This window comes from Oncorhynchus mykiss, chromosome 6 (genome assembly GCF_013265735.2).
Source record: "Oncorhynchus mykiss isolate Arlee chromosome 6, USDA_OmykA_1.1, whole genome shotgun sequence".
Classification (NCBI taxonomy): Eukaryota; Metazoa; Chordata; class Actinopteri; order Salmoniformes; family Salmonidae; genus Oncorhynchus; species Oncorhynchus mykiss.
Genome location: NC_048570.1, coordinates 19,548,122 through 19,573,749, shown reverse-complemented (window position 1 = coordinate 19,573,749; position 25,628 = coordinate 19,548,122). Strand labels below are relative to the sequence as shown.

The 25,628-nt window shown below is 43.3% G+C and overlaps 1 protein-coding gene across 5 annotated transcripts in view; it reads right to left on the bottom strand.

Annotated features, from left to right (window-relative positions):
• Positions 1-307: 307 nt before the first annotated feature.
• Positions 308-25,628, bottom strand: part of LOC110525412 (cell surface hyaluronidase) — a 37,517-nt gene continuing 12,196 nt past the window's right edge. For 4 of the 5 annotated variants that reach the window (XM_021605487.2, XM_021605485.2, XM_021605486.2 and 1 more), the window contains 20 exons: positions 20,361-20,530; positions 19,413-19,601; positions 18,093-18,262; positions 16,424-16,633; positions 15,813-16,045; positions 14,270-14,339; positions 13,187-13,315; positions 11,187-11,275; positions 10,487-10,618; positions 10,064-10,099; positions 9,783-9,938; positions 5,961-6,138; positions 4,328-4,543; positions 3,994-4,205; positions 3,571-3,753; positions 3,130-3,352; positions 2,903-3,004; positions 2,478-2,623; positions 2,057-2,163; positions 308-1,836 (listed from right to left, as the gene is read on the bottom strand). In XM_021605487.2, the coding sequence (XP_021461162.2) occupies positions 1,643-1,836; positions 2,057-2,163; positions 2,478-2,623; positions 2,903-3,004; positions 3,130-3,352; positions 3,571-3,753; positions 3,994-4,205; positions 4,328-4,543; positions 5,961-6,138; positions 9,783-9,938; positions 10,064-10,099; positions 10,487-10,618; positions 11,187-11,275; positions 13,187-13,315; positions 14,270-14,339; positions 15,813-16,045; positions 16,424-16,633; positions 18,093-18,262; positions 19,413-19,601; positions 20,361-20,530 (3,145 nt within the window). In that variant the 3' untranslated portion in view covers positions 308-1,642. The remainder of the gene's footprint in view (positions 1,837-2,056; positions 2,164-2,477; positions 2,624-2,902; positions 3,005-3,129; positions 3,353-3,570; positions 3,754-3,993; positions 4,206-4,327; positions 4,544-5,960; positions 6,139-9,782; positions 9,939-10,063; positions 10,100-10,486; positions 10,619-11,186; positions 11,276-13,186; positions 13,316-14,269; positions 14,340-15,812; positions 16,046-16,423; positions 16,634-18,092; positions 18,263-19,412; positions 19,602-20,360; positions 20,531-25,628) is intronic. The other variant, XM_021605488.2, reaches the window with a different exon arrangement.

Sequence of the window (25,628 nt, the reverse complement as noted above, 5' to 3'; positions counted from 1 at the left end):
CATATTTCATATTACATCTGTAGCATGGTTTTGGTTAGATAGGACTTCCTAACTATTAGAACAAGCCTGCCCTCAAGTGGTAAGATTGTCAAGTAGCAAGTACATCATTAGAAATGCACTGTTCTTGATCGTCTCCCTACCTAAACTTTCTTGCCCACTATAACCCAAGTCGACCATACAGCTGCCCCATTAGTCTCATAGGCTTGATAAGAGATTTCAGTAATCTGATTCCTTTGTGCATAACATTAAGTCATCCTAGAGGCATCCTTGATTTGGTTGAATACATCAGCTAAAATAATGACAAGACAATGATGACAGGACACTTTATCACAAAGTTATCATCTCTGCAATTTCAGAAGAGCACTGAGGATGTGAGAATTCAAATATAAAGGTTTGATTAAAGAAATAAACTCTCATGAGTATAGTGATTCAACATTTCAAATACAACTCACAGCAAATTGAAAGGCACTCTCACAGTATACAGACAGCTTCTCAACATCCCTCAATACTCAATCCTATTCAAAGTGCTCAATTTGGAGTGTGCATCTTAAAAGCATTTGCATAACAAAAACATCTTATTTACAACAGAACAGTGGTTAAAAAGCAGGTCCTTCTCTTCAGAGGCTCTCTCACAATGGTTGCATTCATTTTAACTCGTCCAGGGCACTGAGTAGGCAGAGTTTCTTGACCATTTCTTAGATCTTAAAGTGAAATCTTCACCGGGCGAGCTAAAATGAATGCACCCAATCACATACAGAAAGTCACTAATCGCCGGCACAGTGGGGGAGCCCCTTTTCAAATCACCTGCTGAGGCCACAGAGGTACAGTAAGCCATGGTTTTGGTATGGACTACTAGTCTGTGTTCGTTTCAAGACCAGATTTACCTTGTAAAATGTCCCCCCTGTAACACATACGTTTGGCATTTATACGTAATTAACAACATACATGACCATACTAAAAGGTAAATTAGTTGGAAATGCAGTTTCAATGGTAAGATAATGAGAAGAAAAAGAGAAACAAACCATCTCTGCTGCATGCGTAGCCAGCCCCAGGGGAAAGTGTCACTGTGTAGAGATCAAATAAATATGGAACAAAAAAGGACACATCCTGGGGAAAAAAGGTTTGTTGGAAATACAACAATCTCAACGGAATCTAATACAAAATGTTTTCATTAAGATACAGCTGCCCTTAACAGATCTAGTCGCTGAACAAAATGCCTCCAGGGACATGCAAAAAAACTGCAGGAAAAAGGAGTGAGGAAACACAGTTTTTCCTTTGATTTGCTAATTCAGTCTTCTTCTAAATGATGTGTTTCGTCTATGGACGTGGTGAGCAGCAGACAGGTCAAACGCTGGCCTGAACCAACAACCCATCAGGTAACTGATACAAGTGTCAGACCACACAAGTTTGATGTGGTTACTTACTTTGTTAATTTGCTCTTATAATTCCATTCTGGGTCCATCCCCATTGATTCCCAGTTCCCAGTCAAATATAACACACACACACACACACACACACACATACACACAGTAAATTACCCCCCAAATTATTAAACATCTTTGCCAATAAAATAAATAAAAGTTCAGCAGTTCACATTCATTTGCTGGTTGGTTGTGTTTTGGTTAAATTGTGTTTACATTTGTCATTGTGGTCCTGTGGCGGTCCTCAGTAGCTCCAGGTCTCTGCGTGTGCCGGTCTGTGTGCAGCCATAGGCCTCCAGGCCCAGGGGGAGGTAGCGCTCCTGCAGCCCCAGCCCCTCCTCACCCTGCCCAACCAGGATGGAGGCCCACGGAGGGGAGGCAGAGCCACCCTGGAACCCCCAAAACACCAGGCTCTCTGTGAGAGAAACACAAAGTGTCATGTAGAAAATACTGTAATGAGGTGAGCAGAGAAAGAAGAAAAAGTATAAATCGCAGAGAAAATACATAGTTGGAGAGACAGCAGGAAGAAAAGAGGAAAACAACAATAACGAGGAACAGAGAATTGGATAGAAAAACCAGACCTGGCCTACAGTAATAGCACCCGCAACAGGGAACCATTTGAGAGTGAAACCTACCTTTACTCTGCAGATCTGCTGCCTTAGTCATTCCCAGGGGGACCAGATATCGTGCAACACTGACCAAGCCATCGGGCTGCCCTCGCGTTCCCAGAAGCACTATTGACCTAGTCATGAGAAAATATAAGCAATTATGATTCATCGATTTCCCCATCAAGTCAAACACCTCTGATCAAAATGATAGAACTTCTACCAGACGAAGAAATGCTACCTCTTACAATTCTCTTAAATGCACCTTGTTGCAATGAAACCAATAGAAAAGTGCCAAAAGCGCAAACCCCACCGAACTGGCACTCCAGGTTGACTAAAGCAATGCTCAAAGTATTTGAAAGATTTCAAATAGTATTTGAACCCAGGTCTGCAACAGACCACCAATCGAGTTCTAACTCCAACCAGCAAGGGCCTAATTCTTCCCCCTCACCTCTTTGGTAATCCAGTTTTAAGATACTCCTCCATTTTGGAGTCCATTTTGGAGAAAAATCTCTTATTTGTGACTTTTCCAGAGCAGGCATCAACAGAGACCAGGAAGATGCCTGGCTCTGTGAAGGAGAATGTCTCACTGTTCACCTGAGAGAAGAAGACGTTGTAGAAAAGTGAGTAAGAGATACAGCTGGCATGCTACAACCACAAACCGATTCAAAATATGGGTGGTGATTTTGTATTGATCAATAGTGTATTAATAAATTAGTATTTAATTCATAAACATTTATAATGGCCGTTTGATGAAAGTTAAACAACAGCCCACCAACAACATGCAAACACTCATTATGCACACTGTGATTCTGTGGCACCGGGACACTATTCTCTAATGTAATACTGTGTTATATTTAAACCTGTGGCACTCACAGTGATAAAGGATTGTGTGTCTCCAGTCTGCTGCTCCTTGCTGCTGAGCGATTTGATCTGAGTTTGGAGGTAGGAGTTCCACGGGTCACTGGAAAACACCAGCTACCAGAAAACACACAGATTAAGGAAGGGCTTTTATGTCAGACAGCACAACATGAGCTCATTCCTTTTCCAATAGAATTGCATACTAATGGAACAAAGACAGTGTGGTGGACTACCAGGCTAACCTGGGAGGCCCCACAGTCCTTGCATGGTTGGTTGCTGAGGGTGGGCATGGGGACCACTGCCGAGGGAGTCTTGGTGTATTTGGGGTAGGCCTTGGCCGTGCAGTTACAGGTCAGTTTGGAGGACGACGTGGTGGCCATCACCTTCACTCTCTCGCAACCCTTAACCGAGCAGTAACTGTGGCCATCGCGCCCCTGCCTCGCCCGCAAATACAGCCACAGCAAGCTGGGAGAGGAGAGAGGCCGGTGTTAATTGAGAGAGTGATGAAGGAGAGCGAGACAGACAGAGGGGCGAATCCTAACTTAAGCAAAATGTTCACTTAAAAATGTTACTTAGTCACACTATTGAAGTAAATAGGAGACTAAGTAAAAATTCTAGAGGGAGAGAGAGGTACAGTAGATATAGCCATATGGATAGAGACATTAGGGTACAGTGACTCTCACCCCACACTGCGGTCAAAGAAATACTTCCTCTCCAGCAGCCTCTTCTCCAGTTCAGCGAGGGAGAACACAGGCCCATAGTCGCTGATGTCATCGAAAATGTTACTCTGGCGGTCGTTGATGTCAGCCATGACCTGGAAGGTGGTGTCGGACGGGTAGCAGAGACCCACCAGCACCCAGTCACCTCTGGAGAGAAAGGAGGAGTCAACAGGTGACAATGAAGGTTAGAGATCTGTCTTACAAACTGACAAACACATATTCTTATAGCACACACATTCAAACACAGCAGAAAAACCAGAGACCTCCTGACCCAAATCCTGTGTATCGAGACCGGAATGAGACCAAGACCAGTTTCAATGTGGACAAACACCCAGACCAACCACTTTAAAAGACACACACACTCATCAGTCCCAGTGTTCCACTCACTGGTTGAAGTTAATGAGGGAAAGGACAATCTCTCTGGGAGCCGGGCCGTTCCAATGCAGGGTGTAGCTCTTGCTCATCATGAGGATAGGCTGGTACTGCTGGGACAGCGCCCCTTGGCTGTTAATACCCCTCAGCACCAGAGGAGCCTCAGGGTAGTCATCTCTACTGATGGACAGACTGAGGCTGGAAGCTCCCTGGGTCTGGATATACACCTGGAGGACACGCATTAGAAAATGATAGAGCAATAGAGTTTGGTCAATTCTATGCAGTGTATATCCTAAGCCGTGAAAAAAGTCACTGGTGATAGGCATTAGGGCCACTGTCCCATCCATACCTGAGAGTAGGTGCCACTGCAGACCACTCCGTTCCACTGGGTGATGTTGATACAGCCGGGGTGACGGATCAGGTAGTTGTCTGCTCTGCCTACATACGTGTCCCTGTAGCCCGTCACAGAGCCGTCCACGTCATGGAAGATGGAGTTCTTATCCCCGTCCAGATCATTCTCGTCGAACCACTGGCCCGGACGCCCGAAGAATGCCCTCAGACCCACCTGTCACAAACAATAGGTTTTAAAAGACAGACATGACAAAACACAACCAGTGACTTACAAAGATATGTATGGCCTAAAAAGTGATGACGCGCAATTTGGTGTGCAGGTTTCCTAACTTTGATCTTATAGGTCTATAGTATTTTAGAGTTGAGCTGAATGTATATTATGGTCGTATTCATTAATATAGACTGTAGCAAAACGTTCCTAATGAATTCAACCCAGGTGTCAGTGATGAGCGTTCAACAAAAGTCCTTGAAAGCCATTTTGAAAAGGGACATTTTGAGTTTAGTCAAGCTTGAAAAGTTGAGTCGAGCTTGTCACCACATCCGACACTAGAGGGCTCTCCAATTCAGAATGACTTTCATCCAGAACCTCCCCTTCGCTCTCCAGATCTCTCAGCATGGGTTCTCCACCCAACCACTGGTTCCAGTAAAATTCCAACTCAGTAACTCAGCTCTCTGCTGTGTTCCAGGACAATAGAGATTTTTCCAACAGATAAGACCGAACCAACGGCCAAAAAGGAAACAGGCAGAGGGAAAGAGTGCATGCAGGAAAACAGTGTCTGATCCCTGCACTTCCAAATCAAAGCTTTCAATGTAAACACAAGTGGCAAAAAAACTTAACTAGGCCCATCAGAATGGAATCATGTGCAAACAAGCAGACGGAGGATTCAGATGGTTATTTTGCCTGATTTGGCAAAGGAAAACTCCATAGACACTAATGTTTCAGTCAGTGACCTTTATCAAATCATATCAAATATAAGTTTATTGGTCACGTACACGGTGTAGAAGATGTTATAGCAGATGAAGATAAATGCTTATGCTACTAGCTCCAAACAATGCAGTAAAATGTCAAACAAATAAATAATACCATTTTTTTTTATCTTGAAATGTCAGAACGAATCCAATGAATCCAAATAGCACATAACAGTAATGCAATCTATATGTATATACGCCAGATTAATCTACTAAGAATGATATAGGGTGGGCTATGTAAAAAATCCAGTATATAAAAATACATAAGCAGTGTGTAGAAACAGTGTAACTAAAATGCAATGTACAGTAGTATAAATATTAGAACATATTATTTAAATACATAGTACAAAACCCCATGGCAAAATGGATAGAATTGGAGGAAGTCCGGATATAATTATCACATTCTTATCAGACTTTTTGTTTGTAACATCATTATTACGTCAGTATTTGAGAACAACAGAGACGAGGCAATGGCCCTTCTCCTGAAGTGTGCAATCGTAAACTCCCCCTCGTGGATTTAAAAGGAAAGGATTGGTCTAAGGAATATGGCAGAAACTCCCTAAACCATGCTTACACCAATCCAATGCTTTTAAATGCATGAGGGTCAGAGAATGAGTGTGCACTTCTAGGATGAAAGGTGGAGTGATGTGATGGCTACTCACAGTGGGCTGGAAGCTGAGCTTGGACAGGTTGTTGCGTGGTGTGAGCTGCCAGGTGTTCTTTAGGTTGAAACCCACCGCGCTGGTGAAACGCTCCTTCGTCGGGATGTAATTTCGGAATGTGCTCTGAGTGATCCGCACAGGACCGTCATAGATCTGGAAGCCGCGGATCGGGAACGTCCTTTAAAAAATCCGTATGAGAGTCACACAACAAACATGACTAGAGTCACACCGAGCTAACACTAACAAAACAAGTCACGTTACATTCAAGACAGCATCAGCTGATCCAGAGCATCTACACTGACTGTACAAAACATTTAGAATACCTGCTCTTTCCATGACAGACTGACCAGGTGAATCCAGATGAAAGCTATTATCCCTTATTGATGTCACTTGTTAAATCCACTTCAATCAGTGTAGATGAAGGGGAGGAGACAGGTTAAAGAAGGATTTTTAATCCTTGAGACAATTAAGACATGGATTGTGTATGTGTGCCATTCAGAGTGTGAATGGGCAAGACAAGGCAGCAGCTACTCTTCCTGGGATCCAAACATAAAGCACTTACATTACATTAAATCAAATCAAAAGATAAAACAGTACATCATATAACATTATTACACTACTACATATCTACAATTTAAAAAAAAATTGATACCACTATACAACAATATCACAGTACATGTGTGTCCATGTGTCTGTGTCTCTTCACAGTCCCTGTTGTTCCATAAGATGTATTTTTTCTTTGTTTTTTAAAATCTGATTCTACTGCTTGCATCAGTTACCTGATGTGGAATAGTTCCATGTAGTCATGGCTCTATGTGGTACTGTGTGTCTCCCATAGTCTGTTCTGGACTTTGAAGAGACCTCTTTTGGCATGTCTTGTGGGGTATGCATGGGTGTCCGTACATTCAGCTTGTCAACACCTCTTTCAAAAAACAAGTAGTCATGAAGTCCATCTCTCTTCCACTTTGAGCCATGAAAGATTGACATGCATGTCATTAATGTTAGCTCTCCGTGTACTTTTAAGGGCCAGCCATGCTGGAGTCAACTACTGCAGTCAACTGCAATCTTCCTAAGTCCCTCTTTGTGGCACCTGACCACACTACTGAACAGTGGTTCACAACCCGAAGAACATCCAGCCAACTTCACACAACTGTGGGAAGCATTGGAGTCAATATGTGCCAGCATCCCTGTGGAACGCTTTCAACACCTTGTAGAGACCATGCCCCAATGAATTAAGGCTGTTCTGATGGCAAAAGGGGGGGGGGGGCAACTCAATATTAGGAAGGTGCTAATCACATTAGCCTATGTTATCTCAACCGTCCAGCGGGGGGACAACGATCCCATAGAGGTTTGTCGTGGAAGAATCAAAATTTGTTGGTAACATATGTAAGATGTTTTATATTCATCAAATGTGTGTAAATTACTTCTCATCAAGAATGTTATTTTTGTATAATACTGTGGCAGGGTTTGCAGTATCTGTTCTATGTCAAGACTAAGTTGCATGGGCCGCAGAGAGGGGAGAGGTCAAAGTATCATCATGTGTAAACATATCTCTTGGCTCCACAATGTCTGTGTGCCAGTCAGTGTGTCTCTGTGATCTTGTCAAGACAGGATTGGTTGTATTTAGAGTTGGTTGTATCTAAATGACAATTTGATATATGCCTGTTGATATGGAGGGTTGGTTTAAGGTTCTGGGGTTTGAGTAAGGAGACAAAGCTAAACGATTTATTATGTCTATGTTGTCTGACTATGTGTGATCTTTGCTATAAAGGATCCCATTTTGCCATTATGTTGGGACTCTCAACTTTTCATTAGAGATACTGAACTGTTGAAAGTCAAAATGCTATTGCAATATGGAGGGGGCTCTCAGAGAATTCATTGAGAGACACTGAATTTATCTGAGAGTCACAGGATTGTGATAGAGCTGATATAATTAAAAGATGGACTTTGATAACTAACTCTGACTTGTGTTGTGGTTTGCTCCCATGATTTGGTAAATAGAGGACATTTCCACGACAGGTTAACATTCACAAGGCCGCAGGGCCAGAGTGATTACCAGAACGCGTACTCAGAGCATGCGCTGACCAGCTGGCACTGACATTTTCAACCTCTCCCTGACCCAGTCTGTAATACCTACATGTTTCAAGCAGACAACCATAGTCCCCGTGGCCAAGAACACTGAGGTAACCTACCTAGACGACTACCGCCTCGTAGCACTCACATCTGCAGCCATGAAATGCTTTGAAAGGCCGGTCATGGCTCCCTCCAATTAGCATACCACCCTAACAGATCCACAGATAACGCAATCTCTATTGCACTCCACACGGCCCTTTAACAGCTGGATACAAGGAACACCTACCTGAGAATGCTGTTCATTGACTACAGATCAGCATTCAACAACATAGTGCCCTCCAAGTTCACAAAGCGAAGGACCCTGGGACTGAACACCTTCCACTGCAACTGGATCTTGGAGTACATCACTGGGGACGAGCTTCCTGCCACCCAGAACCTCTATAAAAGGATCCTTAAGAGCTTCTACACCCAAGCCATAAGACAGTTAATCAAATGGCTACACAGACTATTTGCATTGACCCCCTTTTTTAATTGTATTTTTTATATATTTTTTGCACCGAGTCTCTTGCACAGGCTCGATGTACACTCACTGGACTCTAACCACACACTCACACATATTTCACACACACACACACACACATTTCTTCACATATGCTGCTGCTATTCTGTTTATTATCTACGTATAGTCACTTTACCCCGAACTACATGTACATATTACATCAATTACCTCAACTAACCCGTACCCCTGCACATTGACTCGGTACCAGTACACCTTGTATATAGCCTCGTTATTGTATTGTGTTACTATTTTTCCTTTAGTTTATTTAACAAATGTTTCTTACTTTTTTGTTGTAAATCATGCAGCGCCGTGTGTCACGATCGCAGATTTTAGAGAAACAACAAATATCGGTACATACAGTGCCTTGCGAAAGTATTTGGCCCCCTTGAACTTTGCGACCTTTTGCCACATTTCAGGCTTCAAACATAAAGATATAAAACTGTATTTTTTTGTGAAGAATCAACAACAAGTGGGACACAATCATGAAGTGGAACGACATTTATTGGATATTTCAAACTTTTTTAACAAATCAAAAACTGAAAAATTGGGCGTGCAAAATTATTCAGCCCCTTTACTTTCAGTTAGATTTGGGTATGTCATTTTAGATGAAAATTGAACAATAATGCCTAACCCTAATCTTAAATTAAGACCAAAAAGCACATTTTTGTTCTCATGAATTCTTTTACATATAGCCAATTTTGACTTTGCAGCTAGAGGAAATCGCTCAGTTCTTCCTCAAGGACAAGACACATCCCAATAAATGTTCAATGCTCTCTTTTTTTCTACTGAAAAATGTTTTCCATTGCATACCTTAATGAACCCGAACCTGAGGACTGTCTCTCTGACTGTGGGTGGGTTACAGCCTGCTCCCTGTCCCTGATCCGAGTGCTCTTCCGCAAGTGCTCGCCGTGACTGTTTCTCAGACTCTAATTTCTCATTGGTCACTGTAAGCAACACTTTGATTCATTTTTTCCTTTCAGTCACTGTTTATCAAAGGAGGCTTACTACGCGGATGGAGGAAATTGGTTCTCAGGAAACACAGAAGTGATAGAAACATAAAAAAAAACATTTATCCTATTACAGGAAGTTAGTCAAAGCAGTACTTCCCCTACAAGAGCAATGCCCTTCTCCAACACTATCTGCAGTTTTTTATTACAGTATTTTTCACACGCGCACACACACACACACACCTGTTCCTGGGTAGTGTCCTCATCTTGCCGTCTGCTCCTCCCTGGCCCCAGTACTTGTTCTGGCCTCCGTTGAAGCCACGGTTCCGGCTCTCTCCCACAAACAGAGACTGAGTCACTTCCTGACTGGAACCCTCGTCCTTGGGATAACTACCGTCACTGACGGAGGGAGAGGAAAGGGACAGGATGTGTTTTTGAGCATAAGTGTATGTGTAGTGGGGGTGTTAAGAATGTACAGACAGAAACACAGGTGTAGAAACAGACACAGGAGCCTTGGTACATACCTCGCAAAGGAGAGTCCCACCCCATTGTCTGCAAATCTATAACCAGAGAGAATGAATGATTCATTCTGCATTGTAGACGTGCACTGTGTGAGAGCTCCACTGAGTAGGGCTAACCCAGAAGTGTAGGAGTCACCAGTTCAATGTCATCCATAGAATTGAGGACTGAGAAAGAGGAACTCCTGGCCCTTTGCCACATCCGAGATGGCCACTTGATAACATGTTAGCTTAGCATGCTAGCTACTAATTCTAATGCAAGTTGCTACAGTAAAACCTGAGTCACTTCTGAGACACTTTTCTCTGTGCGAATCATACAGGGACATCGAAGACAGAAGCGATGACATGTGACTACTGCACAGCACATTGATGAACAAGGATACAGTAACCACATTCATGGGCTCTATGAGATGACATCACAGCACTCACCCAGAGTTCTGAATGGTAATGTCACCGCCTCGTATCCAGGCTCCGAGGTCATTGTTCTTAAAGGCGATGAGTGTGTCGATGAGAGCAGCCACCCTGGGACGGTTTGGGTCTGCATTCTCATGTGGACGGAACCTGACCCATGTGTAATATGAGTATAGAAACACACACACTCTTGATCCTTCTCTCTGACACACAGATACACACACTCTTAGAAAATACACACAGACAAACACTATGCACACAGACAAACACTACGCACACAGACAAACACACACAGACAAACACTATGCACACAGACAAACACTACGCATACAGAAAAACAAACACACACTCAGTCCTCACCTTCACACACAAACACACACAGCGTAAGCAGTGGTCTTAGATGGCCTAAGCTATTTTTGGACAGACTGGTGCAGATTGGAGCCTTGTTTTGTCTGTAAACACAAACCTGCCAGACCCTCCAGACTACTGTACAAGGAGAGTACCGACCAGTACAGGCTATCAAAGTACAGTACAGACCAGTACAGACCATACCATATAAACTACATACCATCTACAGTAAGTGCTGTAGAGATAGATACTAACTAAACCACAGCCTACTAGACCAAGTAAATATATAGACAATGATTGATCCAAATGATTGATCCCTGCATGTCGAAATTTAATTGTAAATGCAATGTAGTTTGACCTGTATTCTTACCTGGCGTTGTTGTCCAGACACAGGTACTCCCGGGGGTCTGCAGCACTGGCATTGGTGGTCTTCACACCTTTATCAATGAAGAGCCCAGCCTGGGTAACACAAACAGGTATGGGAACTATGGTCATAAAGGAGTCAGACAGTTTTACATATTTTGCATGTGAGTGTCGTAATAGCACACAGTAGCAACTCTGTAAAATAGATATATTGTCAAATCTACGGGATGTAAGAGTGTAGTGTGTAATGTGCAGTTCAAGTGTGAATGCAATGTAATGAGACTGTGTATATACCATAGGTATACACTACCTTTCAAAAGTTTTAGAACACCTATTCATTCAAAGGGTGGCTATTTGAAGAATCTCAAATTGGATTTGTTTAACACTTTTTTGGTTACTACATGATTCCATATGTGTTATTTCATAGTTTTGATGTCTTCACTATTATTCTACAATGTGGAAAATAGTAAAAATAGAGAAAAACCCTTGAAGGAGTAGCTGTTCTAAAACTTTTGACCAGTAGTGTATAACTGAAGCAGAGTCTTGAGACTGTAAGCTCACTCCTTATGAGAGAGGCACTTGTGGTCAGAGTGGGCATGTGCGTGTCTGTGTGTGGCGAGTGAGGCGGGTGTGCATGTGGAGTTCTTTTTATCCTCTTAAGGATCCGAACCCCCCCCCCCCCCCCCCCCCCCCGCCTAAAATGACAGTACTGCCTGTAGCTCAGGACCTGAAGCAAGGATATGCATATTCTTGATATCATTTGAAAGGAAACACTTTGACGTTTGTGGAAATGTGAAAATAATCTAGGAGAATATAACACAATAGATCTGGTAAGAGAAAATACAAATAAAAAAGCATGCATTTTTTTGTATTTTGTTTGTACCATCATCTTTGAAATGTAAGAGAAAGGCCATAATGTATTATTCTAGCCCAGGTGCAATTTAGATTTTGGTCACTAGATGGCAGCAGTATATGTGCAAAGTTTTAGACTGATCCAAATAACCATTTTTTATTTTACCTTTATTTAACTAGGCAAGTCAGTTTAAAGAACAAATTCTTATTTTCAATGATGGCCTAGGAACAGTGGGTTAACTGCCTTGTTCAGGAGCAGAACAACAGCTCGGGGATTTTAACTTGCAACCTTTCTGTTACTAGTCTAAGGCTCTAACCACTAGGCTACGCTGCCGCTCCAAAATTGCATAGCTGTTCAAAATGTTGTATCAAAACTGCCCAAATGTGCCTAATTGGTTTATTAATACATTTAATACAAGTTCATAATACAAGTTCATAATTGTGCACTCTCCTCAAATAATAGCATGGTATTCTTTCACTGTAATAGCTACTGTAAATTGAACAGTGTAGTGTCCCCCCGCGGTGGGGACACCGATCCCGTATTATCCACGCCAAGCTTGGTGCAAAACCAACATTCAAAGCCACGCTGATTGGCCAGAGTTCGGACGTTCCCTTGTGCCTGCCATGCCACCGACTGCGGGAGACGAGCAGTTTCACAGCATCATTTGAAATGAGCTAAACGAAAGGAAAGAAACATGTGACTCTGTAGAAAACTAACATTACATGATTGTCAGTAATAGTGAATCAATGGCAATTCGGGAAAATGCAAGTATGGATGGCAATGTTTTATTTTGGTGGGGATTCCATCTCTAACGTTCCTCCTTCTCTCGCGCACCTTTGCTTCGTCACAGGAAACAACCGAACTCTGACCAATCAGTGCAGCTTTTAATGTTGCTAGGTTTCTCGTGGGCGTGGTTTTGCACCAAGTTTGGCATGGATAAAAAGGATGCATGCATGTGTAAGGTTTTGAGTGAGAGCTGGCATACTGTATGTGGGAGAAATCAGACAATTGGAAGAGCCCTTACTACGTTGTGTATGTGATCCCTGCGGGAATTTAAAGCCAAGACCTTGGTGTTAGCGCCATGCTTTTACCAGCTGAGCCACACAGAACCACAGTGTTTTTGTCTTTTACACAGTGCTGCCAGTGAGTGGTACCTTAAAGTTGGAGTGCACACGGTTGTTGTAGAAGATCCCCAGAGGGGTCAGTTCTGCCCGGGTCTCTGGAAACAGCCCATGAGAGTCCCCTGTGGATGAGCTGTGGAACACATACCATATCCCAGCATCCTTTAGGATGACATGGGGGGGTGAATGGAGTGAAAAATAATAATGATCCTGGAGTAATAATCAAGCAAATGTATTTAGAAGTTATTTTTACATCATTAGATGTCACAAAGCGTTTATACAGAAACCCAGCCTAAAACCCCTAAGAGCAAGCAATACAGATGTAAAAGCACGCGGCTAGGAAAAACTCCCTAGAAAGACAGGAACCTAGGAAGAAACCTAGAGAAACCAGGCTCTGAGGGGTGGCCAGTCCTCTTCTGGCTGTGCCAGGTGGAGATTATAAGAGTACATGGCCATTAAGGCCATATCGTTCTACAAAATGTTCAAATGTTCATAGATGACCAGCGGTGTCAAACAATAATCAAAGTGGTTGTATAGGGTGCAACAAGTCAGCACCTCAGGAGTAAATGTCAGTTTGCTTTTCATAGCCGAGCATTCAGAGTTCGAGACAGCAGGTATGAGAGCTCTCTCTCTCTCTCATACCTGCTGTCTCGAACTCTGAATGCTCGGCTATGAAAAGGGAGAGAGAGAGAGAACTGCACAGAGAGAGTACTGTCATTGAGTATTGCACAGTGAGAGTACTGTCATTGAGTATTGCATAGAGAGAGCACTGTCATTGAGTATAATGCACAGGCACATTGATACAATTGGGCTTGAACTAGAACAGTAAGGTCTTGATGTTGAACTTTATCTCCTGGTTGAAGCCATCATTTATTGCTGTTGATGTAAAAGTAAGAACCCAATATCTCCCCAGATTTATCACCTCATCACATGAGATGAACCGGTAAGCCACAGCCTTAGATCCTTATGAGTGGCTAAACCTTAAAGCTGGGGGGGGGGGGGGGGGGGGGGGGAGGCTCACCAGATGTACAGTCTCAGTCCCCTGCTGATCGTTATTCATTCATTATTAAACAGTGTTGTTTTGTTGGTAGACAGAGATGCTTATTACAGTCATACCTGGGAGCCAGCAGCAGCGTTGCTTATGAGGTTATTATTGGGGTTGGCGATCCAGAACGTAGACACTGCCCTAAAACAACACACACACCGAGCAGACAGACAGACACACAGGAAGGATGAAAGAGAATTAGAGGAGATGTCTCCAGGCTGATTGTTAATATCAGGATCTATTCATTTAATAAGAACAGTGACTCCTGTTATCCATGGAATAATTCACCTCTCCAGGGACGGTTCTGCCAACACACACACACACACACACACACACACGTACACAAACAGCGCCTGCTGCTCCCCAAACAGACCTCCTTCTCAACCTCCCCCAGAAACACATCTCATGCAGCGGTGTGGTTGATTTTGCAGGGATAAGACGGCCCTACCACTCTCACACAGAGGACATGAACCCTTTGTCTTCTCTCAAGGTTGGCCTGTCCAACCCAGTAAAACCTGACACACCACACCCCACAGTAGGCCTGTCCAACCCAGTAAAACCTGACACACCACACCCCACAGTAGGCCTGTCCAACCCAGTAAAACCTGACACACCACACCCCACAGTAGGCCTGTCCAACCCAGTAAAACCTGACATACCACACCCCACAGTAGGCCTGTCCAACCCAGTAAAACCTGACACACCACACCCCACAGTAGGCCTGTCCAACCCAGTAAAACCTGACATACCACACCCCACAGTAGGCCTGTCCAACCCAGTAAAACCTGACACACCACACCCCACAGTAGGCCTGTCCAACCCAGTAAAACCTGACATACCACACCCCACAGTAGGCCTGTCCAACCCAGTAAAACCTGACATACCACACCCCACAGTAGGCCTGTCCAACCCAGTAAAACCTGACACACCACACCCCACAGTAGGCCTGTCCAACCCAGTAAAACCTGACATACCACACCCCACAGTAGGCCTGTCCAACCCAGTAAAACCTGACATACCACACCCCACAGTAGGCCTGTCCAACCCAGTAAAACCTGACATACCACACCCCACAGTAGGCCTGTCCAACCCAGTAAAACCTGACATACCACACCCCACAGTAGGCCTGTCCAACCCAGTAAAACCTGACATACCACACCCCACAGTAGGCCTGTCCAACCCAGTAAAACCTGACATACCACACCCCACAGTAGGCCTGTCCAACCCAGTAAAACCTGACATACCACACCCCACAGTAGGCCTGTCCAACCCAGTAAAACCTGACATACCACACCCCACAGTAGGCCTGTCCAACCCAGTAAAACCTGACACACCACACCCCACAGTAGGCCTGTCCAACCCAGTAAAACCTGAAACACCACACCCCACAGTAGGCCTGTCCAACCCAGTAAAACCTGACACACCACACCCCACAGTAGGCCTGTCCAACCCAGTAAAACCTGACATACCACACCCCTTACTTCCTTTACTCTTTCTTCTTGAGCTATATTTTTTTCTCATTTCTGCCTCTTTTCACTTTCATTCTGTTCCTCTAATTTCCCCTCTGTCAAAGTTGACTCTTTCTCGGCCAGACAAGTATTTTCTGTGTCTTACTTGCACTCCATGCTCGGCGAAGGTGTATAGTTCTTATACACTTTGTCTCTGATGCTGGTGCACATGGTCTCGTTGCGGTCGGTGGGCAGGAGTGTTCCTGGTCGGGTCACCAAACCCAGGTTGTGGAAGAACGTGTTCCTCTGCTCCATCCCGTCCTCCAGGAAGAAACAGTGACCCAGGGTGTCATAGCCTACAGTGTCCTTCACCTGGAGAGGAGAAACATTTGGGAAACGCTACACACCAATGACAGGAGCAGAGCAGGAAAGCAGCTTGGAGTTAGTGCATCATGTTATCTGAATGATGGTCGATTCACTTTCTCAACGCATTTGACATTCATTTATTTCATGACTGGCGTCATATGGTCCTCATTTCCCCAAGTTTTATCACACATACGGCACATACACCCACACCAGGGCCAGGAGTCAATTCGAAATAAAGACAGTCAATTCATGAAGGAAACTTAAATTACATCTATTTTCAATGATAAATCAATAAACTGAGAAGTTTTTCAAAAGTATTTTCTTTCTTTAAAAAAAAATTAAAACCACTTCCTGAATTGACTGCCTTCAATTATAATTGACCCCAGCCCTGACACACACGTTCACACACACCAGCAGGCCATTGGTGGCGTGGATGGTGATGCAGCGGGAGAAGGAGTGGTGGATGGAGAGGCCGTCCACGTAGGCTGGTTCCCGGTAGCCCCCTCGCCAGTCAACATCCCCACAGCGGTGGAAGTGGACCGGGTAGCGGCCCTGCTCCTGCTGCCCCATGTTCCTCAGCTCCACATGGGACAGGTGCACCGAAGTGAAGTTCCCAAATATCTGAGGAGAAATGGGGTAGAGAGAGAGAGAGAGAATAAGCTGTGTTGTGCTGTGCTGTGCTGTGTAGTGTGGTGTGGTGTGGTGTGGTGTGGTGTGGTGTATTGTGCTGTGCTGTGCTGTGCTGTGTTGTGTGGTGTGGTGTATTGTGCTGTGCTGTGCTGTGTGGTGTGTTGTGCTGTGTTATGCTGTGTTGTGCTGTGCTGTGCTGTGCTGTGTTGTGTGTGTTGTGCTGTCTTGTGTTGTGCTGTCTTATGTTGTGCTGTCTTGTGTTGTGCTGTCTTGTGTTGTGCTGTCTTGTGTTGTGCTGTCTTGTGCTGTGCTGTCTTGTGCTGTGCTGTCTTGTGCTGTGCTGTCTTGTGCTGTGCTGTCTTGTGCTGTGCTGTCTTGTGCTGTGCTGTCTTGTGCTGTGCTGTCTTATGCTGTGCTGCATCATATTACTCTGGTTCTGCTGATCTATTGGATGCTCTATTTTACAGTTACATCTATTGATGAACGGAACATCATGCAACAACTGAGATGATCTGAGCACAAACAATGCTAGAGAAAGAGAGAGAGAGAGAGAGAGAGAGAGAGACACACACACACAAATATGACCTAATGAGCAAATAGACACAAAAACATGCAGTAAACTCAGGGAGGTCTTTCTTAGGTATATGGCCTTTTCCACATTATCTGTTTTGTGTTAAGGAGATATTGGCCAATCCCTCAAGCTAACTGTAACTCACTCTCTCACACACACACTACACTTGGACAGTACTATCTACAGTCAATAACAAGGGTTTTTTCCATTTACTGCAAAGGGGCTGCTTTTACATAAGGCAAGAGGAATGTTATTATGTATTTATCAGAAGAGAGCATGAGTATGTAACACATTATACAGGGAAAATATTGTACTTGCATCCTGGATACAGAGAATGTGTGTGTGTGAGGGAGGGGTGTGTGCATCGACGTTGGTCTGATGTTTGAGTTTTCTGTGTGCTCAGTGGGGTTGTGAAATATACAGAGTAAAAAAGTACAAAGAAGGATTACAATACTGAAACACAAAACATTAAGAGTAATGAGTGTTGCTCATCCATGCTCCCTCTTTCTCTGAGTGGCGCCTAGGTTGTGTTCATTAGGGCATGCAACAGAAACCATTTGCAACCAATTTCTTATTGGAGAAGGCCAGGTAGCCCCTCCCTGTTTCAGTCTGTTTTCTTCCATTAAGTACCTAATGAACATTACATGTTGTTAGATCATGTGTGAATGATGAATGTCCTCAGTCATTCAGCGTCTGCTGAATGCTCTAATGACCCTCCGCCACAGCAATATGGTAATGTTCAACATGATTACACTAGATTGAATGGCATTAGATAAGCATATAACTCAGGCTGAAATGCACAGGGCAGGCAGGCTCAAGGTTCAACACAGACCCGATACTCACAGCTACACATGGTTACATAAGCACTCAGACACACACCTTGATGTGTCCGCCATACGTGTCGTGGCCAAAGAACTGGCACCAGTTGTTTCCATAGCAGGTGTTTTCCATCTCCCCATAGATGAGTATGTTCCTGCTGAGCAGTGCCACCTCCGCTCGCATGTCCACCCCGTCCACAATCTCCCCCATGTGACCAAACTGGGGCCTCCCTGGGAGAGGGGACACATGGTACACAAACTTCATAGCATGTACTATTGTCATAAATCAGTGAAATCAACAAATCAATTGTTGTATGTAAACATTTAGACATACATATTAATATGATATTTAAAAGTGTTCACATTAACAACAGTCGGCCAAATATATGGTTGTCTCGATACAGTAGGTCTGGATATAATTTGATGGGGCCAGGTGAGTGACCTTAATCCCATACCGAGCAACATCAGCACTTCTCTTTCTAGCCATGAAAACAATTTAGAGAGAATGAGATGAGACTGTCGGTTTGTCATTATTGTCTCCCAATATGGCAAGCCAACTGCTGCCAGTGCCAACCATAGGATGTGTGCTTCACCTCACAAACATTGAGAGAGACAGAGACATACACCACACACTGCTCTTGCTCCAGGAAGGGAGGTGGCTTGTGTCGACATCAGAGCAGTGGGCCAAAACAGAGGTGTTGGCAGACAGGGGACTACACAGGGTGGAACACCAATTTTTCATTCCCAAAATTGAAAACAAATACAAACATTTTGAAACCAAAACAGAAAAGGAGAAAATCCAATATCTATTGGGAGAAACCTCCCCTTTGTGCCATATTAGCTGCAAAATATGTATCTTCCTGCCACACCCGTAGGGGCAGCCAGTGGAACGACCAACTGGAACAATAGCATTGCTATGTCTTTCTCACTCTTTAATTATTGTCCTCATTCATTTCTTACTGTAGTGTCCTGTTAATTGTTACTACTCATTGAGCATTATTATTTTTCCTATTATTATCTATCTGCGTCATCATTGATTTGTTGTGCCTATATCTTTGCTTTGGCAATGCATGTGGAAACACTTCCCATACCAATAAAGTATGAGAGAGAGAGAGAGAGAGAGAGAGAGAGAGAGAGAGAGACAGAAAAGAGAGAGAGAGAGAGAGAGAGAGAGAAAAGAGAGAGAAAAGAGAGAGAAAAGAGAGAGAGACAGAGAGATAATTGACCAACAACATCCCATGTAGGAGAAAAGCCTGACTACCTGTCTCTTCCCAAGGGCCATTTATAGAACTAAAAATGAAAGACCATGGCAGTGATACTCAATATCAGAATTAAAGTATGCCCCCATAAATGTACAAACACTACCTTCGTTTTCACTCACCTTGAACTCTGACCTGTCTGCTGGTGCAGTGGGGGCAGGGAAGGAGTGTGAACTCCTCTGCCTGATGCATGGAATAGTCAGTACTCGCAACCACAACATGGTTCCCGGGTTGCCAGGTGTGTACATCATCCTGAAGGTTGAGGACTACCTGGTCCACAGCATCCACCTGGAACCCAGATATGGGAAAACCTAGAAGAGCACAGATAAGATCTGTTGGATTAGCAGTTTTCTACCTGCATACCAAATAACTAATGGCAAATACAGGATCTAGAGTCACAAAAAATGTAGCTAAAACTAAGGATGCGTGTGGTTTAATGAGATAACAAACTTGAACCATACCATACACCCAACATTCAAGCTACAAGTTGGACGAAAACAATAACAAACCTCCATAGTGTATCTTGAACTGACTCTGTGGACCATTGAAGTGTGAGAGTAAGACTGTATGAGAACAAACATCCCAGCTTACTGGACATATCAGTGCCAAACCCAAACTCCCTCCTGGGGAGCTGCTGTTTGCCCTGGTGACAGGAGGACCCTGCCCGCACACGCTCAGGAATGTTCAGTCCAGCTGATTGATCTAGACTGTAAACACTAACCACTTGAACCCCCCACACATACACCATCAAGGAAAAGCTGCAAGATCAGAGAATCTGAGTGTAAGCTTTGCTTTTAAGTGGCATTCCTGACTATGTGAAGAGCCTGATATGACCTGTTCAATAAGCAGACAATCAATGACATACACAAGTAAACAAGCACCTACAATAATGCTCTCCTTAAGCAATATTTGTGATATTGGGTTACCAATGTGGTAACACTTTTCTTAAAGCCTGTAGGTATAATGGACTAATGCGTTTATGGACATTTTAAAAGATAAGTAATGTAACAAGTTATAAACCATTCTAGCTGCAGGGTTTAAGTAAAGCCAAACTGGTTATAATCACCCACCGTTCCTCCATTCGCTGTACGCGGTGACAGAGAAGCCGACCCCGTCCACAGTGGTGAAGTTCTTCCGGGCCAGCGCCTTTCCTCCCGTGTCATGGTTCTCATGTTCCCGCACGTCCTCGGAACACGAGCCGTTCCCTCCACCAATTACAGATACCAGTGCCCAGGCCTGCCTGTGGACAGAGACACAGAGTTTGAGCTTTAGAAGTTAAGAAATTGAGGTAACACATAAAGCATCCAGGCAGATATGCTCTATCACTTGTTATAAGCCGGTATGAGCCTTTTTATGGTTTTATAAGAAGGCTTGTTGCTATGTTATTTGTCTCTACATTCTTACAAAAAAATGTGCTATCTAGAACCTAAAAGGGTTCTTCAGCTGTCCCCAAAAGGGTTCTTCAGCTGTCCCCAAAAGGGTTCTTCAGCTGTCCCCAAAAGGGTTCTTCAGCTGTCCCCAAAAGGGTTCTTCAGCTGTCCCCAAAAGGGTTCTTCAGCTGTCCCCAAAAGGGTTCTTCAGCTGTCCCCGTACCCTTTGAAGAACTCTTTTTGGTTCCAGGTTGAACCCTTTACACAAAGGGTTTTACCTGGAACCAAAAAGGGTTCTCCCAAAGTCCCAGTCGGTATTCACATAATAATATTTCCCCTTGACCATGCCCACAAATTGAGGAAAACAAACATTATTTCCTATTGTAAAAGAGGCAACTTCATAGTCAATTTGTTGTTATAAAGAAATAACAAACCATGCCAAAAAGCTGCTGTGTTGTTGAAAATAAATGCAACCAGGTAAAAAATCCCAACCTACAGATTGCAACGTCCCACGTAGGGAAATAGAGCCTGTGAGAAGAGCACTGTGGCTTCAGGCTATTGGGCATGGGAGACTGTAAGACTGGGAGATGTGGGAGACTGGGAGACTGGGAGACGTGGGAGACTGGGAGACTGGGAGATGTGGGAGACTGGGAGATCTGGGAGATGTGGGGACCCAGTGTGTGGAAAACATTTAATCACAGGTAAGACATTTAACTTGTTTAGTATAGTCCCTTTGTAACTCCACTCACTACTTGTAGATGTATAGTCCTTTTTTGTGTTGTTGGTCTTGGCTAGCTCGCTAGTACTCCCTCACGTGGCTGCTAGCACCATCATAAAAAGGGGGATGAGAGAAGCCCTACAATATTAGGTTTTTCTATGTAGTGAGAACACTATGGAGCAGGCAATGTTGAAAAGTAATATTTACACATCTTTTCTTAAATTTCGTTTTGAAATTGACTAAAACAAACAGATATGACAAGAACATTTAGTTTGAAAAAGGTCACGTTTTTGCTGTGAGTCAATGGAGTAACCTAGGTAACCACAGGTTATTTACCCCACAGGCAGGCAGGGCCGCAACTTTCTATCTAATACCGACTGGGACTATGGGGAGAGCCGAAGAACCCTTTTGGAACCCTCTTTTCTAAGAGTGTATGCATAACATATTTAACTGCACATTATTGTAGTCATGTAGTCCTGTAGTGACCACTGTAAAGAAAGTATTGGGAGTATCAACAGGACAACATTCTCATGTATGATTTAGCAGCTGTGTGACCAAACTGACATGAATAGTGTCAGTGTGTGTGTGTGTGTGTGTGTGTGTGTGGTCATCACATTCACCTCAATCATATAGACTGAGAATTGGCATCAGAAAAATGAAGGAAGTATTCGAGCGAGATAGCGGTGGATATCTCAGTCCAGCACACCACAATACCCACTAGGTAAAACACAATCTGCCTCTGAAGTGGAGATAAGTCTAGTAATCCCCTGGTTCAAGGCTTGGGTGTGGAGCAGGGGTCATGCAACTCTGGACCAGTGAAGGGTGTAGAGTGAAATGTCAGCATCAACACAACGTCAAAACAAAGTCAAAATAACTACAAAACAATGTCATCACCTTACATAAAGCATTTTGTTTGGTTACTCCTTAAAAAGAGTCTATTGACATGCATCAATCTAAGCAACATTGAAAAACTCCCATAAAATGCTGTCAGTTTAAGTTAGAGATATGTTTTTTTTGTATGGGCTGCATCCGCCTATGTCGGCCTTACGCATCTGCGGGGAAAGATGGCCGATCTACAGCGGTGTTAGTCAGACAATGAGACATCCCGAAAACCGGACTTCTCACGAAACCATCTGTAACGCCCGGATATGACCCCTCTATGGAAAGATGAGACTCTCATGAACACAATGGTGTTCTCTGTTTTGCTTATCTTCCCACAAGTGTCACGGGACTCGTCTGAAGGTAACCCGTACAAATTAATGGAAGTATTGAGATAGACAGACATCTTAAATATCCTAGATACTGTATAGGACAGACTTCTTACATCTCCTGGATACTGTATAGGACAGACTTCTTATATCTCCTAGATACCGTATAGGACAGACTTCTTAAATCTCCTAGATACTGTATAGGACAGACTTCTTAAATCTCCTAGATACTGTATAGGACAGACTTCTTACATCTCCTAGATACTGTATAGGACAGACTTCTTACATCTCCTAGATACTGTATAGGACAGACTTCTTACATCTCCTAGATACTGTATAGGACAGACACTTCAAAGCCTTGTTCTTTCTGATTTCTCTTTGACTGTCTTTTTTGCCATTTATGAACGTGTTATTCAATGTGTTTCTATGGGCTATAGTAGTAAAGGCCAAATGCTATAATTTATCAAATAATTGTTTTAGTTTTTTTTTTTATTCATGAAGGGATCCTATAATTCCAAATCAAATAGTTAAATGATCCATGGTATGACCATCTTAAAACAATTCCATATGTCAGCTTAGTAAAAAAAAAACAATGGCTTAGACTTTTAAACATCAAATAAGCTTTATGCCCCGTCATCAGGAATTCTCTCATCACAATCACACAGTCATTATCTTCAACCATCATGTACCCTTTTCAGGCGTGGTAACATTTTTAAAACCTTTCCACTTGTGTTACCTTTTTAAAAGCTTTCCCCTGTACTTCTTTAGGCTTCACATCTGACAGGGCACTCCATACGATGACGTCTGGAAGTAGGCCCGACTGTCAGCTCTCTGTTGAGGTTGGTCCTAACGACACAATCATGGGCCAATATGCCATTCAGCAGATCAAAGAGCCTCTCTACCATTTACCCACTGAAATACAAACAGGAACCATCTGTGAAATCACCCTGTCCTCCCAGCAGCTATTACACTCAATGTGTGTGTGTGTGCGCGTTTACTGTGAACACTGAGGCTGTATCTGCTTTAAGTTACAGTTATAACAGTGGCCAAGTAGGCTACTGTGGCTATGTGATCATAATGTAGGCCTAACAGAGTGGCCTACCATCAATAACAATGGAGAAAATGCATCCCATAACATTTTAGCATGGAAATAGCTATCATTCAGCCTACAGTAGCAGCCAATGTGTTGTGTTCAAAGTAGGCCCACATTCCATTTGACTTTTGGAAAAAAATATGCAGGGCTTGACACTGTCCTGTTAATCCACTTGTCCTTCAGACAAGGAGGTGATTGAACATGTGTTGATTGATGCAAGAAACCACTTTACAAAATAAAGTTAATTCATATTCCCATACCATTATTACAGAGAATCAGACAAATTTTGCTACCCTCTGCCTATTGGCTACTTAGATTATTCAAGCCTGTCTCAAAATACACTGCTCAAAAAAATAAAGGGAACACTTAAACAACACAATGTACAGTGCCTTGCGAAAGTATTCGGCCCCCTTGAACTTTGCGACCTTTTGCCACATTTCAGGCTTCAAACATAAAGATATAAAACTGTATTTTTTTGTGAAGAATCAACAACAAGTGGGACACAATCATGAAGTGGAACAACATTTATTGGATATTTCAAACTTTTTTAACAAATCAAAAACTGAAAAATTGGGCGTGCAAAATTATTCAGCCCCCATTAAGTTAATACTTTGTAGCGCCACCTTTTGCTGTGATTACAGCTGTAAGTCGCTTGGGGTATGTCTCTATCAGTTTTGCACATCGAGAGACTGAATTTTTTTCCCATTCCTTCTTGCAAAACAGCTCGAGCTCAGTGAGGTTGGATGGAGAGCATTTGTGAACAGCAGTTTTCAGTTCTTTCCACAGATTCTCAATTGGATTCAGGTCTGGACTTTGACTTGGCCATTCTTACACCTAGATATGTTTATTTTTGAACCATTCCATTGTAGATTTTGCTTTATGTTTTGGATCATTGTCTTGTTGGAAGACAAATCTCCGTCCCAGTCTCAGGTCTTTTGCAGACTCCATCAGGTTTTCTTCCAGAATGGTCCTGTATTTGGCTCCATCCATCTTCCCATCAATTTTAACCATCTTCCCTGTCCCTGCTGAAGAAAAGCAGGCCCAAACTATGATGCTGCCACCACCATGTTTGACAGTGGGGATGGTGTGTTCAGGGTGATGAGCTGTGTTGCTTTTACGCAAAACATAACGTTTTGCATTGTTGCCAAAAAGTTCAATTTTGGTTTCATCTGACCAGAGCACCTTCTTCCACATGTTTGGTGTGTCTCCCAGGTGGCTTGTGGCAAACTTTAAACAACACTTTTTATGGATATCTTTAAGAAATGGCTTTCTTCTTGCCACTCTTCCATAAAGGCCAGATTTGTGCAATATACGACTGATTGTTGTCCTATGGACAGAGTCTCCCACCTCAGCTGTAGATCTCTGCATTTCATCCAGAGTGATCATGGGCCTCTTGGCTGCATCTCTGATCAGTCTTCTCCTTGTATGAGCTGAAAGTTTAGAGGGACGGCCAGGTCTTGGTAGATTTGCAGTGGTCTGATACTCCTTCCATTTCAATATTATCGCTTGCACAGTGCTCCTTGGGATGTTTAAAGCTTGGGAAATCTTTTTGTATCCAAATCCGGCTTTAAACTTCTTCACAACAGTATCTCGGATCTGCCTGGTGTGTTCCTTGTTCTTCATGATGCTCTCTGCGCTTTTGACGGACCTCTGAGACTATCACAGTGCAGGTGCATTTATACAGAGACTTGATTACACACAGGTGGATTGTATGTATCATCATTAGTCATTTAGGTCAACATTGGATCATTCAGAGATCCTCACTGAACTTCTGGAGAGAGTTTGCTGCATTGAAAGTAAAGGGGCTGAATAATTTTTCAGTTTTATATAACAATTTTTCAGTTTTTGATTTGTTAAAAAAGTTTGAAATATCCAATAAATGTCGTTCCACTTCATGATTGTGTCCCACTTGTTGTTTATTCTTCACAAAAAAATACAGTTATATATCT